General features: G+C 42.8%; 1 protein-coding gene across 2 annotated transcripts in view; it reads left to right on the forward strand.

The window, feature by feature from the left end:
• LOC122943553 (FSD1-like protein) overlaps nt 1–13,658 on the forward strand; it is a 72,473-nt gene that overhangs the window by 33,588 nt on the left and 25,227 nt on the right. For both annotated transcript variants that reach the window (XM_044301383.1, XM_044301384.1), the window contains exons 6-9: nt 1,443–1,564; nt 7,026–7,235; nt 9,193–9,291; nt 12,449–12,578. In XM_044301383.1, coding sequence (XP_044157318.1) covers nt 1,443–1,564; nt 7,026–7,235; nt 9,193–9,291; nt 12,449–12,578 — 561 coding nt within the window. The remainder of the gene's footprint in view (nt 1–1,442; nt 1,565–7,025; nt 7,236–9,192; nt 9,292–12,448; nt 12,579–13,658) is intronic.

Raw genomic sequence — 13,658 nt, forward strand, 5'->3', positions numbered from 1 at the left:
AGAGGATGGACAGGTAATTTGGGGCCATGGTAATGGAGACTGCATACAAGAGCTGCTGCTCGTTTTCTACACCCCACTATCCTCTGGACGTCTCCTAATGAACTCCATTCCTACAGAGATTCATCTGAAGATCATAATAAACTGTATTCAGGATCATAATCCCTGACAAATAACAGAGGAAGATGGTGCAGCTCTTTACCTTGTCCTCCTGTGTAATTAGGACAGGTTTTGTCCATTTTATTTTTCCTAATGATTGCTCCCCGGACAAAACGAGCCATTATAACTAATGAAAGGTATTTGGTAATATATTTATAATGAAGTAATAATCAAGTATTTGAATTTTCTTAATTCCCAGAGAACCCCTTTAAGTATGGCATCTAATTAATAACCTTTATATCGTCTGTTCTTCCTTCTGGTTCTAGTCCTGTTAGCAGAGACGACTTCACTCTCTCCCAGTTGCCATACTGACCTGCATCCTTGGGTCATCTTAGCATGCATGTTTATTTAAAAGGCTTTTCTGAGACTTTAATACTGATGACCTATCCCCTGGATAGGTGGGTGTCTGGCACCCGGGAACCGTGCGCTCTTCTCTGTGCTCTCCAGGCACAGTGCCGTACATTGTATAGCTGAAGAAGGTCGTGGCGCTACTGCGAGCGCCTCTGTCTTCTCAAACAGCTGACTGGCTGCGGAGTTTCGGACCCCCATCGATCAGATACTGATGACCATCAGTATAAGTCTCAAAAAAAAACTTTAAGTAGTGAGGGGGATACACTTTACTTCTAAAGGAACAAAGCACAGGGCATTTAAAAATCCAATAGGACGGACCTTCTTTCCCTGTAGTGGAGATGTTGCGGTGCTGTAGGACTTCCCCATGCCATTACAACATTGACCGATAAGGTAAAGAATTTGGCAGAGACTGGTGACTGAAGTGTGGAACCTCATTCAGTGAACGTGTTTTACTAGGAAAATGAAGTGCTGTTTTTGAAGATTTAAATATGTAAAATAATTCACAGTATGATGGCTGTGTTAATTAAAAGAGGCCATAGACATAATAATAATCCAGAACCTTCCAACCTTAAAGATAATTGCTAATTTATGTCGTGCCAAAATGTATATTTTTGGCCAAAGGGCATTTGCATCTTTGGTTACTGAAAATTTGGCCCATTAGACACTCGCTGAGTCTGCCCATAGAGGAGTATGCAGCTTTTATTACCAGTCCTAAAAGGAATATCTGCCTCTTCTCTGATTACCCCATGGACTGCACACTTAGTAGGTAGTACACTTTACTGCCTTCAGTGGGCAGTCAGTACCAGTCGCTTTACCAGGGCATATGTTTCAGTTACTGGTCTATAACAGTTGGCAATATGGTATTTTGGTACAGGTAACCTTACAGAAGAGAAATAACAATGTCTTGTCCCTTTCTCCATATTCTTTAACCGTAGGGTCACAATGGCTGCAGCTTTCCGTCTCTCACTGAAACCAAAGCTCAGTGACAACATGACACATCTGATGGTGGATTTTTCCCAGGAACGGCAAATGCTCCAGTCCTTAAAATTCTTACCAGGTAATTGGATTTATAGCAGTGAATAGAATCTCTCAATGTTATTGCTTGGGACGATTCTGTGCCTGATTGTGTCCTAAAATGAGAGGAATACATTTTGCACACATTTACCAATGGATCTATATTCCCCTCTTGCATTACAATTCCCATTGAGTGGATTAGTCTGTCACTTATGAAAAACAGTTTTAAGGTGCCTTTACACGTGACATATTTTTGTTGGCCGAAAATTCCGCAACTGAAAATCAGTTCCATTAAATTGAATGGGGAAGCAAGAGCATGGATTGCTGCAAGCTCTGTTTAAGTGAATGGAACTGATTTTTAGTCGCAGAATTTTCTGCCACAAAATCTAAAGCGTGTGAAGACACTTATTCCATTGAATGTTTAAAGGGCTGAGACTCTCGCTACACAGCTAAGAAGATGGATTTTTATCACGAGGCTGTCACTTTTGCTGAAAGGGAACCTGTCATCAACGTTATGCTGACCTCACTGAGGGCAGCATAAAATAGTGACAGAAATGCTGAGTTCAGCGGTGTGTCATTTATGAGCTAAAAGTCAGTGGTTGCTGAGAACCAGCATCATAATCATTGCAGCCCAGGACTTGAAAAGAGTCACGGCCACCTGAGAAGAGTCATGGTTATCCATAACCTCCTGCTCTCTCACCCATCTGATGATTGGCAGTTCTCTCCTAGAGAGATGAGGAGAAAACTAGGTAGAAGACTGTCAGTCATCAGCAGGTGGTCAGGAGAGCAGGAATTCATGAGTAACCAGGACTCTTCTCAGGTGGCCGTGATCCTTCTATCTTCATTCAGCAGGACCTGCGCTGACGTCACCGCGCTTACCACGTGGTGAGCACGATTACGTAATCAAAGGACCTTTGGCAGGTCCTGAAGAAAGAAGATGCCGGCTGTGCGAATAACAGGATGAGCAGTGAGAGGGTCCATTCACACTCCTGCAATTTTGCGGAACGGAATTGCGGACCCATACACTTTTTTGACAAAGTTGCGAGGGTGAGAGGGAAATGCTAAAAAAAAATTATCACATTTGAAACACACCCTGTGATTTTTCTATGCCAAAAAGTGGCGTAGATTGTTAGTACATGACCCCCCCCCCCCCCCCTTCCCAGGTGGGAAACTTAATTGAACTAATGGAACTCTACACAGAAAGTTCACAGAAGAGGTAGCGCATGCCAGTCCCTAGGGGGTTATCATTGACAATACTGTGGTGCTTGATGATGGGTCTTACCATCACCAGAATTTGGTGATTAGGTCAGTAAAAGGGAGGAAGGCTGCAAACATTGGGTGACCTTCTCCCATACATATGCAGTGCTTGTTGTTACAATGCAGTCACTTTGCAACTATAGTTTTAGGGTGAGAAGAACATTTTTATCAGAGTTGTGCAAATGAACCCCAACCCTCTGTTTTATGTATGATTTTTTTTTTACTTTTCAAATGGCAACTGGTAGCGAGTCCACCGTGTTCGGCGTTCACTTCATGGGGAGAGCAGAACTTAGGCTGGCCATATACATTGAATAACTGTCAGCTGTTTATTGTGCGCAGTTCTCTTTAAAGGGAACCTGTCACATTAAACATGGTGTTTGAGCTGCAATCGGCATGTTATAGAGCAGGAGGAGCTGAGCAGATTTATATATAGTTTTATGGGAAAAGATTTAGTATAACCTGTATTTTTATTTATTTAAGTTCCTGCTCATTCTGGGCTTTGAAGTCCAGTAGACAGTCCTATCAGTGACTGACAGCCTGCCCTCTATGACTGTGTATACAGAGATAGCTGTCAGTCACTGACTGAAGACAAGGAGGCGGTCCTATCAGTGACTGACAGCCTTCCCTCTATGACTGTGTATACAGAGATAGCTGTCAGTCACTGACTGAAGACAAGGAGGCGGTCCTATCAGTGACTGACAGCCTGCCCTCTATGACTGTGTATACAGAGATAGCTGTCAGTCACTGACTGAAGACAAGGAGACGGTCCTATCAGTGACTGACAGCCTGCCCTCTATGACTGTGTATACAGAGATAGCTGTCAGTCACTGACTGAAGACAAGCAGACGGTCCTATCAGTGACTGACAGCCTGCCCACTATGGCTGTGTATACAGAGATAGCTGTCAGTCACTGACTGAAGACAAGGAGACAGTCCTATCAGTGATTGACAGCCTGCCCTCTATGACTGTGTATACAGAGATAGCTGTCAGTCACTGACTGAAGACAAGGAGACGGTCCTATCAGTGACTGACAGCCTTCCCCCTATGACTGTGTATACAGAGATAGCTGTCAGTCACTGACTGAAGACAAGGAGACGGTCCTATCAGTGACTGACAGCCTGCCCTCTATGACTGTGTATACAGAGATAGCTGTCAGTCACTGACTGAAGACAAGGAGACGGTCCTATCAGTGACTGACAGCCTGCCCTCTATGACTGTGTATACAGAGATAGCTGTCAGTCACTGACTGAAGACAAGGAGACGGTCCTATCAGTGACTGACAGCCTGCCCTCTATGACTGTGTATACAGAGATAGCTGTCAGTCACTGACTGAAGACAAGGAGACGGTCCTATCAGTGACTGACAGCCTGCCCTCTATGACTGTGTATACAGAGATAGCTGTCAGTCACTGACTGAAGACAAGCAGACGGTCCTATCAGTGACTGACAGCCTGCCCACTATGGCTGTGTATACAGAGATAGCTGTCAGTCACTGACTGAAGACAAGGAGACAGTCCTATCAGTGATTGACAGCCTGCCCTCTATGACTGTGTATACAGAGATAGCTGTCAGTCACTGACTGAAGACAAGGAGACGGTCCTATCAGTGACTGACAGCCTTCCCCCTATGACTGTGTATACAGAGATAGCTGTCAGTCACTGACTGAAGACAAGGAGGAGGTCCTATCAGTGATTGACAGCCTGCCCTCTATGGCTGTGTATACAGATAGCTGTCAGTCACTGACTGAAGACAAGGAGACGGTCCTATCAGTGACTGACAGGCTGCCCTCTATGACTGTGTATACAGAGATAGCTGTCAGTCACTGACTGATGACAAGGAGACGGTCCTATCAGTGACTGACAGCCTTCCCTCTATGGCTGTGTATACAGAGATAGCTGTCAGTCACTGACTGAAGACAAGGAGTTGGTCCTATCAGTGACTGACAGCCTTCCCCCTATTACTGTGTATACAGAGATAGCTGTCAGTCACTGACTGAAGACAAGCAGGCGGTCCTATCAGTGACTGACAGCCTTCCCCCTATTACTGTGTATACAGAGATAGCTGTCAGTCACTGACTGAAGACAAGGAGACGGTCCTATCAGTGACTGACGGCCTACCCTCTATGACTGTGTATACAGAGATAGCTGTCAGTCACTGACTGAAGACAAGGAGACAGTCCTATCAGTGACTGACAGCCTTCCCTCTATGACTGTGTATACAGAGATAGCTGTCAGTCACTGAATGAAGACAAGGAGACGGTCCTATCAGTGATTGACAGCCTTCCCTCTATGACTGTGTATACAGAGATAGCTGTCAGTCACTGACTGAAGACAAGGAGGAGGTCCTATCAGTGACTGACAGCCTTCCCCCTATGACTGTGTATACAGAGATAGCTGTCAGTCACTGACTGAAGACAAGGAGGAGGTCCTATCAGTGACTGACAGCCTTCCCTCTATGACTGTGTATACAGAGATAGCTGTCAGTCACTGAATGAAGACAAGGAGACAGCCCTATCAGTGACTGACAGCCTTCCCTCTATTACTGTGTATGCAGAGATAGCTGTCAGTCACTGACTGAAGACAAGGAGACGGTCCTATCAGTGATTGACAGCCTTCCCTCTATGACTGTGTATACAGAGATAGCTGTCAGTCACTGACTGAAGACAAGGAGGAGGTCCTATCAGTGACTGACAGCCTTCCCTCTATGACTGTGTATACAGAGATGGCTGTCAGTCACTGACTGAAGACAAGGAGACGGTCCAATCAGTGACTGACAGCCTTCCCTCTATGGCTGTGTATACAGAGATAGCTGTCAGTCACTGACTGAAGACAAGGAGACGGTCCTATCAGTGACTGACAGCCTTCCCTCTATGACTGTGTATACAGAGATAGCTGTCAGTCACTGACTGAAGACAAGGAGACAGTCCTATCAGTGACTGACAGCCTGCCCTCTATGACTGTGTATATAGAGATAGCTGTCAGTCACTGACTGAAGACAAGGAGACGGTCCTATCAGTGATTGACAGCCTTCCCTCTATGACTGTGTATACAGAGATGGCTGTCAGTCACTGACTGAAGACAAGGAGGAGGTCCTATCAGTGACTGACAGCCTTCCCTCTATGGCTGTGTATACAGAGATAGCTGTCAGTCACTGACTGAAGACAAGGAGACAGTCCTATCAGTGACTGACAGCCTTCCCTCTATGACTGTGTATACAGAGATAGCTGTCAGTCACTGAATGAAGACAAGGAGACGGTCCTATCAATGACTGACAGTCTTCCCTCTATGACTGTGTATACAGAGATAGCTGTCAGTCACTGATAGGACCGTCTACTGGACTTCAAAGCCCAGAATGAGCAGGAACTTGCATGAATAAAATACAGGTTTTACTGAATCTTTTCCCACAAAACTATATATAAATCTGCTCAGCTCGTCCTGCTCTATAACATGCTGATTGCAGCTGAGACACCATGTTTAATGTGACAGGTTCCCTTTAATGTTAATAAATGACAGCTTGGTTGACTGTATACATTGTACAGTGCACCCATATAGTGCTGATTTCTACATGTCCTTCCCACCACTAATACACACAGAGGCAGCTGCTTGCTTCCTATACATATTATTGTTCAAAGTTAATGTCTCTTGCCTGCTTAGGTGGTCTACCAGAATAAGACCATATTACCAGAAATGTGACGATATCCAGGTGAAGAATGCATACATTCGGTATAACGCTTTCACTGGAATTCACTTTCCCAGCCATTCAATAAAACAGCCAGCTATCTGCTGTTAAATAATTCTGTTCTTTTCGGGTCTGATGATCTCATTGCTCATGTTCTTCATGGTGAAGTATGCTAATTGTGTAACAGTATGCCGGCTCCGTCCTTCACTGTCCTTTTACGTCTGTCACTGCTTAAAGCATAAAGGCATTATTACCGCTCCTTCTTTCCAAAACTGTCTACATAAGGTTCTATGTTTTGCAGCACATTAGTCATTTAGCAGATCCTCGTGGTTGTAAAACTCTTCTTTTTCTATATTATGAAATAACAATCATCTGTGTGGTGCTTTAAATGAACTTCATGCCAGCCGGAGTATGCAGTGTCCACTGATGTCTAAGCTGGCCTTCTATTCAGCCTGGCACTATCCTGTAAATTACAGTAACTTGACCAGTATTGATCTCGGGGGTAATTATCTAAATAGCTTTTCATGAAATAAAAAAAAAAAAATAGGTTTCCTTATTTTTCTTTTCCAGTGCCCAAAGCGCCAGAGATCGATCCAGCAGATTGTCTAGTAGCTGATAATTGTGTGACGGTAGCATGGAGAATGCCTGAAGAAGACAACAAGATCGACCATTATGTTCTGGAATATAGGAAAACAAACTATGATGGCCTTCCAAGGGTTAAAGATGAGAGGTGTTGGGAGACGGTTGATAATATAAAGGGAGCAGAGTACACGCTTTCTGGTAAGTTTAACTCATACCCCACTTTGGGACATATAGGGGCAGGTTTACATATTGCACCAGTAGAATGGTGTGCATGCATCACAATTAATAACTGTTTACACGCTCTTCTAAGCATTTAACACCTCCTCCAAAAAGGGGTGTGGCTTTGCTGGGAAAGGGGCATGACCTAAATGCACCTCTGTGCGCCAGCATTTTGGCGGATTTTGAGTGAAACTATGGCAACTTATAGGTGGTGTAAACTTAGACTACACAGTTTTTTTGCCACACGGAGAAATTTTAGGTGCACAGACAAAATTCTGCCGCATGGATAAATGTTTGGCACACGACCAGAATTCTAGCGTAAATCTGGCACAGGATTTATGATACTCCAAATTTACAAACGTCCATGTGCCAAACTGTCATTCTTATTCTTAGACAGTGCAAAGTATGACACGATTAGTAAATGTACCCTATTGAGTTAAATATTCTAAAAAAAATATTTTTGGGCGTCAGATCAGCTATATAATGGAAGCCTTCACTGTATATACACATCTAGTAGTTGCCATCTGCACTCTGAAGCTGCGCTCCTCAATAATTATTATAAATTTGCTTTAGGAAAGTGGAGTATGGGGACTGGAAAACTACTGTTGTTCATAATCCATAATATTGTAATAGTTGTTGGACATAGCTTTAAGAACGGCATGTGTATGAGCCTTGGTTGTAGGTTTTATAATGTTAAGATAACCTTTGTAAAGACATCAGATGACTTATCACAGCCGCGGCTCCCCTGACCCAAACTGACTGCTTCATAGTAATTTATAATACAGTCCATTCTTATCTGATTAGGGGCTATTGTACTGTACTGACATGATGAGGTTCCTACAGTCCAATAGACGCCTGATCAGATGGAGACTGACTATATCATAAAACACTGTAATAGTCAGCTGGGGTTGTGGGAGCCGCGGTCCGTCCGGGAGATCCAGCCGACACACAGACTGCATTTCCCAGGCTGATCATGGTCGTGTGCATGAGCCCTTATAGAGAACCTTTCATCCTAATGTTATAGTCACATGACAGATTTGTGGCAGAAACTTCTGTGAGAGCTTTATGCACACAAATGTCTCTTGGCTATTTTCGCCATCGCCATAGAAAATGAATGGATGGCGGCTGCCCATGCACAGTGCGCCCTCCTTCACTTTCAGGGCTCCGTTCTCGATATAGGAGCGGGGCCCAGCGGTGGGACCCGCACCTATAAGATAATGGGGGCATATCCTAGCAATATGCCCACATTGTTCATGATGAGACAACCCCTTTAAGCTTAGCCAGGCTGTATAGATCTGCACCAGATTTACCACCGTGCCCCAGCTGGATGATAAATTTGAGGCAGGGATAGACGCTTTTCTTTGGCTCTATACCAGCTATTGGTTGGCTTACTGTGAGGCACAATTGTGGCAGATTTTTGGTGCATAAGGGCACATCTGATGCCTGCCCCTTTCCTATGACTCTCTATCCTCTTACTGCAAAGCTGCGCCCCTTGTTGAGCATGTTGGAAAAATGTGGAGAAACCATTGATGTGCCAGTTTGTGCCACTGTTTGGACAGAGCCTAGCTCTAATAAATAGCTAATAAAAAAAACATGACAGTTACCCTTTAAAGTTTACAGAAATAGCTGCTCGTTTTTTTTCTTGACATTCAGCTCTTCAGCAGAACAAACTTCTTTCTAAGGGTTCCTTACATATAATAGTAGTTGGGAAGCCTGTGTGTGGCCTCATTTACTCTAGCCAGTTTTTCCATCATATTTATATTTATATTTTTCTCTGTGTACTAGTTCTGGTGCTGTATCCTCCCTGTAAGCGGGTAATATATGCTGTATAAAACAATTCCATTGTAAAATGTTTTATATGTTAAATAAAATGATTATAGTGAAGATTACAAAAAAGCAACCCCACATTTAGTTTTTTTTTTTTATTCACATACAGGTTTGAAGTTCGACTCCAAGTTTATGAACTTTAGAGTACGTGCTTGTAACAAAGCTGTAGCAGGGGAATACTCCGATCCCATCACACTGGAAACCAAAGGTATAGAAACATGCAGCCTGAATCGTTAAATGGCCTATTATCCATGAAACTAGCTTACTAACCTCTGCTAAAGAAGCGCTCTCCCTATGTCCCTCTACATATAGCGGAAAGAAGGTTTGTACACAAACATAGAAGAGGATTCTTTACGGTAAGAGCAGTGAGACCATGGAACTCTCTGCCTGAGGAGGTGGTGATGGTGAGTTCACTAAAAGAGTTCAACTACCTCACAGGTTTTTTTTGCCTTCCTCTGGATCAATTACAGGATAACAGGCCGAACTGGATGGACACATGTCTTTTTTCAGCCTTACATGTTACTATGTTATGTCCTTATTGATCATATAAAAACAACATAGCCCTTAATATTTGTTCCAGCCATGTGTTAGTTATCTTGGATTATCATCTGTCTGATTTCTGAAGGTGACAGCCTCTAGGGGCATGCACTCTAGTGCCCATAGATCTCAATGCACAATAGACCGTACATTTCATTCTCCTCTTGTCTTGCATGACTTTGTGAGTGTCTCCATGGTTTTAGCAGTTCTCTTCTTCTGGCATGCTCTCCTTCTTTGACTGGTAGTATCATGATGAACAGAATTAGTAGTTCTTTCAGACAGGGGGACATATGAAACTGTACTGTAGTGCAGAGAATTGTAGAAAGACACTGATTATCATGAAGCTAACTACTGTACAAATAATGAGGATCTTCTGCAGAGGGAATCCTTTGTATAGATATGGCACAAGTACATATGAATAGATCATCTTAGTGAAGCTTGTGCTCAAGTGCTTTGGGAGAGATTCATCAAATTGGTGCAAAGGGAAACTGGCTTAGTTACTCATAGCAACCAATCAGATTTCACCTTTCATTTTCCAAAGGATCTTTGAAAAATGAAAGGTGGAAGCTGAATGGCTGCTATGGCTAACTAAGCCAGTTTTCCATTACATCAGTTTTGATAACCCTATCCCTTTGTCACTACTTATTGTGTATTCACACTGTGTTCACAGTGTGTGTTTGGTGGTGTGTGTCCTGGGAAAGCCCATGATGTCTAGGTCAACTAAATCCATAGTCCCGCCAAGGATCCAGTGGAGTTCAAAAGAGTCCCCTTTTGGCCTCCATTAGGCTTGTATATGTAACTTTTTATTTGCTGTATAGAATAGCATAATCAACTATGTGGAGGCATCCAGTAAAAAGCGTGCACTTCATGGGATGCAGGTATACCAGTATGTTGGGAAATACTGTCAACATATACCACCGATGTAGACTGCAAACGGAGTGTAAATGCAACCTAGAGGTTTCTGTGAAAATCTGGCACTGTGGGGGAGATTTATCAAAACTGGTGCAAAGGAAAGCTGGCTTAGTTGCCAATAGCAACCAATTAGTTTGTACTTTAATTTTCCAAAGGAGCTCCGAAAAATGAAAGGTGGAATCTGATTGGTTGCTGTGAGCAACTAAGCCAGTTTTCCTATGCACCAGTTTTGATACATTTCTCCCATTGTTCAAAGTAAATGGTCCCAGGCTTACTACTTTGTAGAAATGAAATTCGTAAGTAGTTTTCACGCTGATCTTTGTTTCCCCTTGCGAGGAGTGTGCCTTGTTATAAACTTGGCTAATCTAAGACAGCCTTGCGCCTGGCGGAAAAAACGACTCCAGCCCTCTCTTTTTCACCAACGCGTTTGCCTGTTTCCAGGCGTACATGTTAGGCTCGGTTCACATGTTTTTTTCCCATCCGTTTAATGTATAGAAAAAACGTATACGTTAAACAGGTGCCTCAGACTGATTCCATACAGTGGCATCCATTCACCGTTGTGGTGTTCTACGTTTTTGTATCCAACGTATATGTCAAATGGAGGCATAAAGCGCGATCTGAACTCACCCTTAGTCCCAGTCCCGTCAAGGCCTCCAATGTCCCTGCCTCGCCCAACTGTTGAAAATGTTTCTACACTGGCCATATCACTTAATATTAAGTTGCAAAGCTGGTCAAAAATGGGACTTTTGACTATTTTTACACCAAAAGCTGGTGTAAAAATATTTGTAAATGACCCCCAAAGGGTGTGAGCGCTGTCCCCAGATTAAAAACATCATTAGGGTGATCTTATCACATGTATGTATGACATATGAGAAGATCCTACACATTGGAGTCACACATGTTCATGCCCGATTAATAGTTTAGAATAAAGGATGTTTGAGGGGTTTGTACTTTATTTCCTTAGAAGCCCCTTTACTGGTGGCATTGACAAGATGAGTTTAGTTCCAGTTCTAGGAGTTTTTCTAGAGATTCTTTCTAGTAGAAACTAATTTACCCTGAGGGATTATGTCTAAACTACAGTAATCAGGCCAAGATAGAGAGGGCTGAAGACTTGTCATCGTGTTCTCCAGCTTTCACGCCAACGAGTCACTTCACATTAGTAGCAGCCAGGCAGACTACTGGTGAGCACTAGCAAGCGTTAGAGAAAAGACCAGAGTTGTGTCTCTGTCCATTTTTGGCTTTATCTCTACATTTCGGCATCTGTGAGAGTTGTTTAACTCTTTCTGTGATGGGGCATTCCAAAGGTATTTTTTAGTCACCCTTATTTGTCTACCAATATATTTTTTACCTCATTTAGGACACAAATTGAAATATTTTGCTAGCCATCGCAGAAATTAAGAAAATAATAAAAAAAAAGACATGGAAATAACTACATCAATGCAAAAAAAACACTGTTTTCACTTTTTGGCTTTTTTACTCGCCTGTCTACAGCTTTGGTCATTTCAGTTTCCGTGGGAGGGCAGCAGCTTGTCAGCTCTTGTTAACCCTATCTCAATCACAGCCCCATCGATTCCACTAATAAATAGCACTATAGTATGCAATACCTCTTCCCCCTATTTCCTATTCCATTGTCTAGTGAGCGATATTCTAAAGCTATATACGTCTATGAATTTTAACCCCTTCCCGACTGCCACCATACATGTATGGTGGAAGTTGGGTTTTGAAGATGGTGCCCACTTGCAAGAGCAGCAGGCGCCATAGCTGTCAGGTTTCTGCCGTTTTAAACAGCAGACACCTGGGGCTAATGTCTGCAATCGGCGATTCGTAGTATAAATGCATGTCAGGCATTTGTTTCTGTAATATCCAGAAGAGCCCAATATAGAGTGAAGGTTATCCATCCATACATTGTGTTTCAGCACTGATCTTCGGCCTGGACAACACATCGTCCCATCTTAACTTAAAAGTCGAGGACTCCTATGTAGAATGGGATCCGATGGGTGGAAAAAGTCAAGAAAGTAAAGTGAAAGGAAAAGAGAACAAAGGCAGGTAAGCAGAAATGGATTTGGCTGGTTCACCACATACTTATCCTGTTCAAAGGGAATGTGTCAATTTGCCAATCACTGTGTGCAGTACTGTATGTGGACATAGCCTGTGTAGGCTACATAATATGTCCGGAATATGACTTTCAAAGAATCTACAGCGCAGTTTTGCACCTAGTGTAGTCTTATATCATGTGGATTTAAAAACAACTTCATCAGTGATTCGCATTTGGAGATGTCCATGCTAGTTTATAAACTACAGTGTGCTGATGGCAAAGCTGAGCCCAGATATACTCACTAGGGTGCCTTCACAAGATTTTTACCTGTGGATTAGGATGTGTATTTCTCTGTGAATTTGAATGCAGATTTCGGTGCAGATTACATTCCCCATTAAAATGAATGGAGACATTCTGCTGCAGAAAAGCCATAACACATCATTATTTATGCAGCAGAATATTATTTCACAGAGGAACACAGGACGGGGATTGACACTTTTTAACCTTATGGGATAAAGTGGGAGGGTTTTTATGCTGCATACAGTTGCAAGAAAAAGTATGTGAACCCTTTGGAATGATATGGATTTCTGCACAAATTGGTCAGAAAATGTGATCTGATCTTCATTTAAGTCACAACAATAGACAATCACAGTCTGCTTAAACTAATAACACACAAATAATTAAATGTTACCATGTTTTTATTAAACACACCATGTAAACATTCACAGTGCAGGTGGAAAAAGTATGTGAACCCCTAGACTAATGATATCTCCAAGAGCTAATTGGAGTGAGGTGTCAGCCAACTGGAGTCCAATCAATGAGATGAGATTGGAGGTGTTGGTTACAGCTGCCCTGCCCTATAAAAAACACACACCAGTTCTGGGTTTGCTTTTCACAAGAAGCATTGCCTGATGTTAATGATGCCTCGCACAAAAGAGCTCTCAGAAGACCTACGATTAAGAATTGTTGACTTGCATAAAGCTGGAAAGGGTTATAAAAGTATCTCCAAAAGCCTTGCTGTTCATCAGTCCACGGTAAGACAAATTGTCTATAAATGGAGAAAGTTCAGAACTGCTGCTACTCTCCCTAGG

The sequence above is a fragment of the Bufo gargarizans genome, chromosome 7, assembly GCF_014858855.1.
Source record: "Bufo gargarizans isolate SCDJY-AF-19 chromosome 7, ASM1485885v1, whole genome shotgun sequence".
NCBI lineage: Eukaryota > Metazoa > Chordata > Amphibia > Anura > Bufonidae > Bufo > Bufo gargarizans.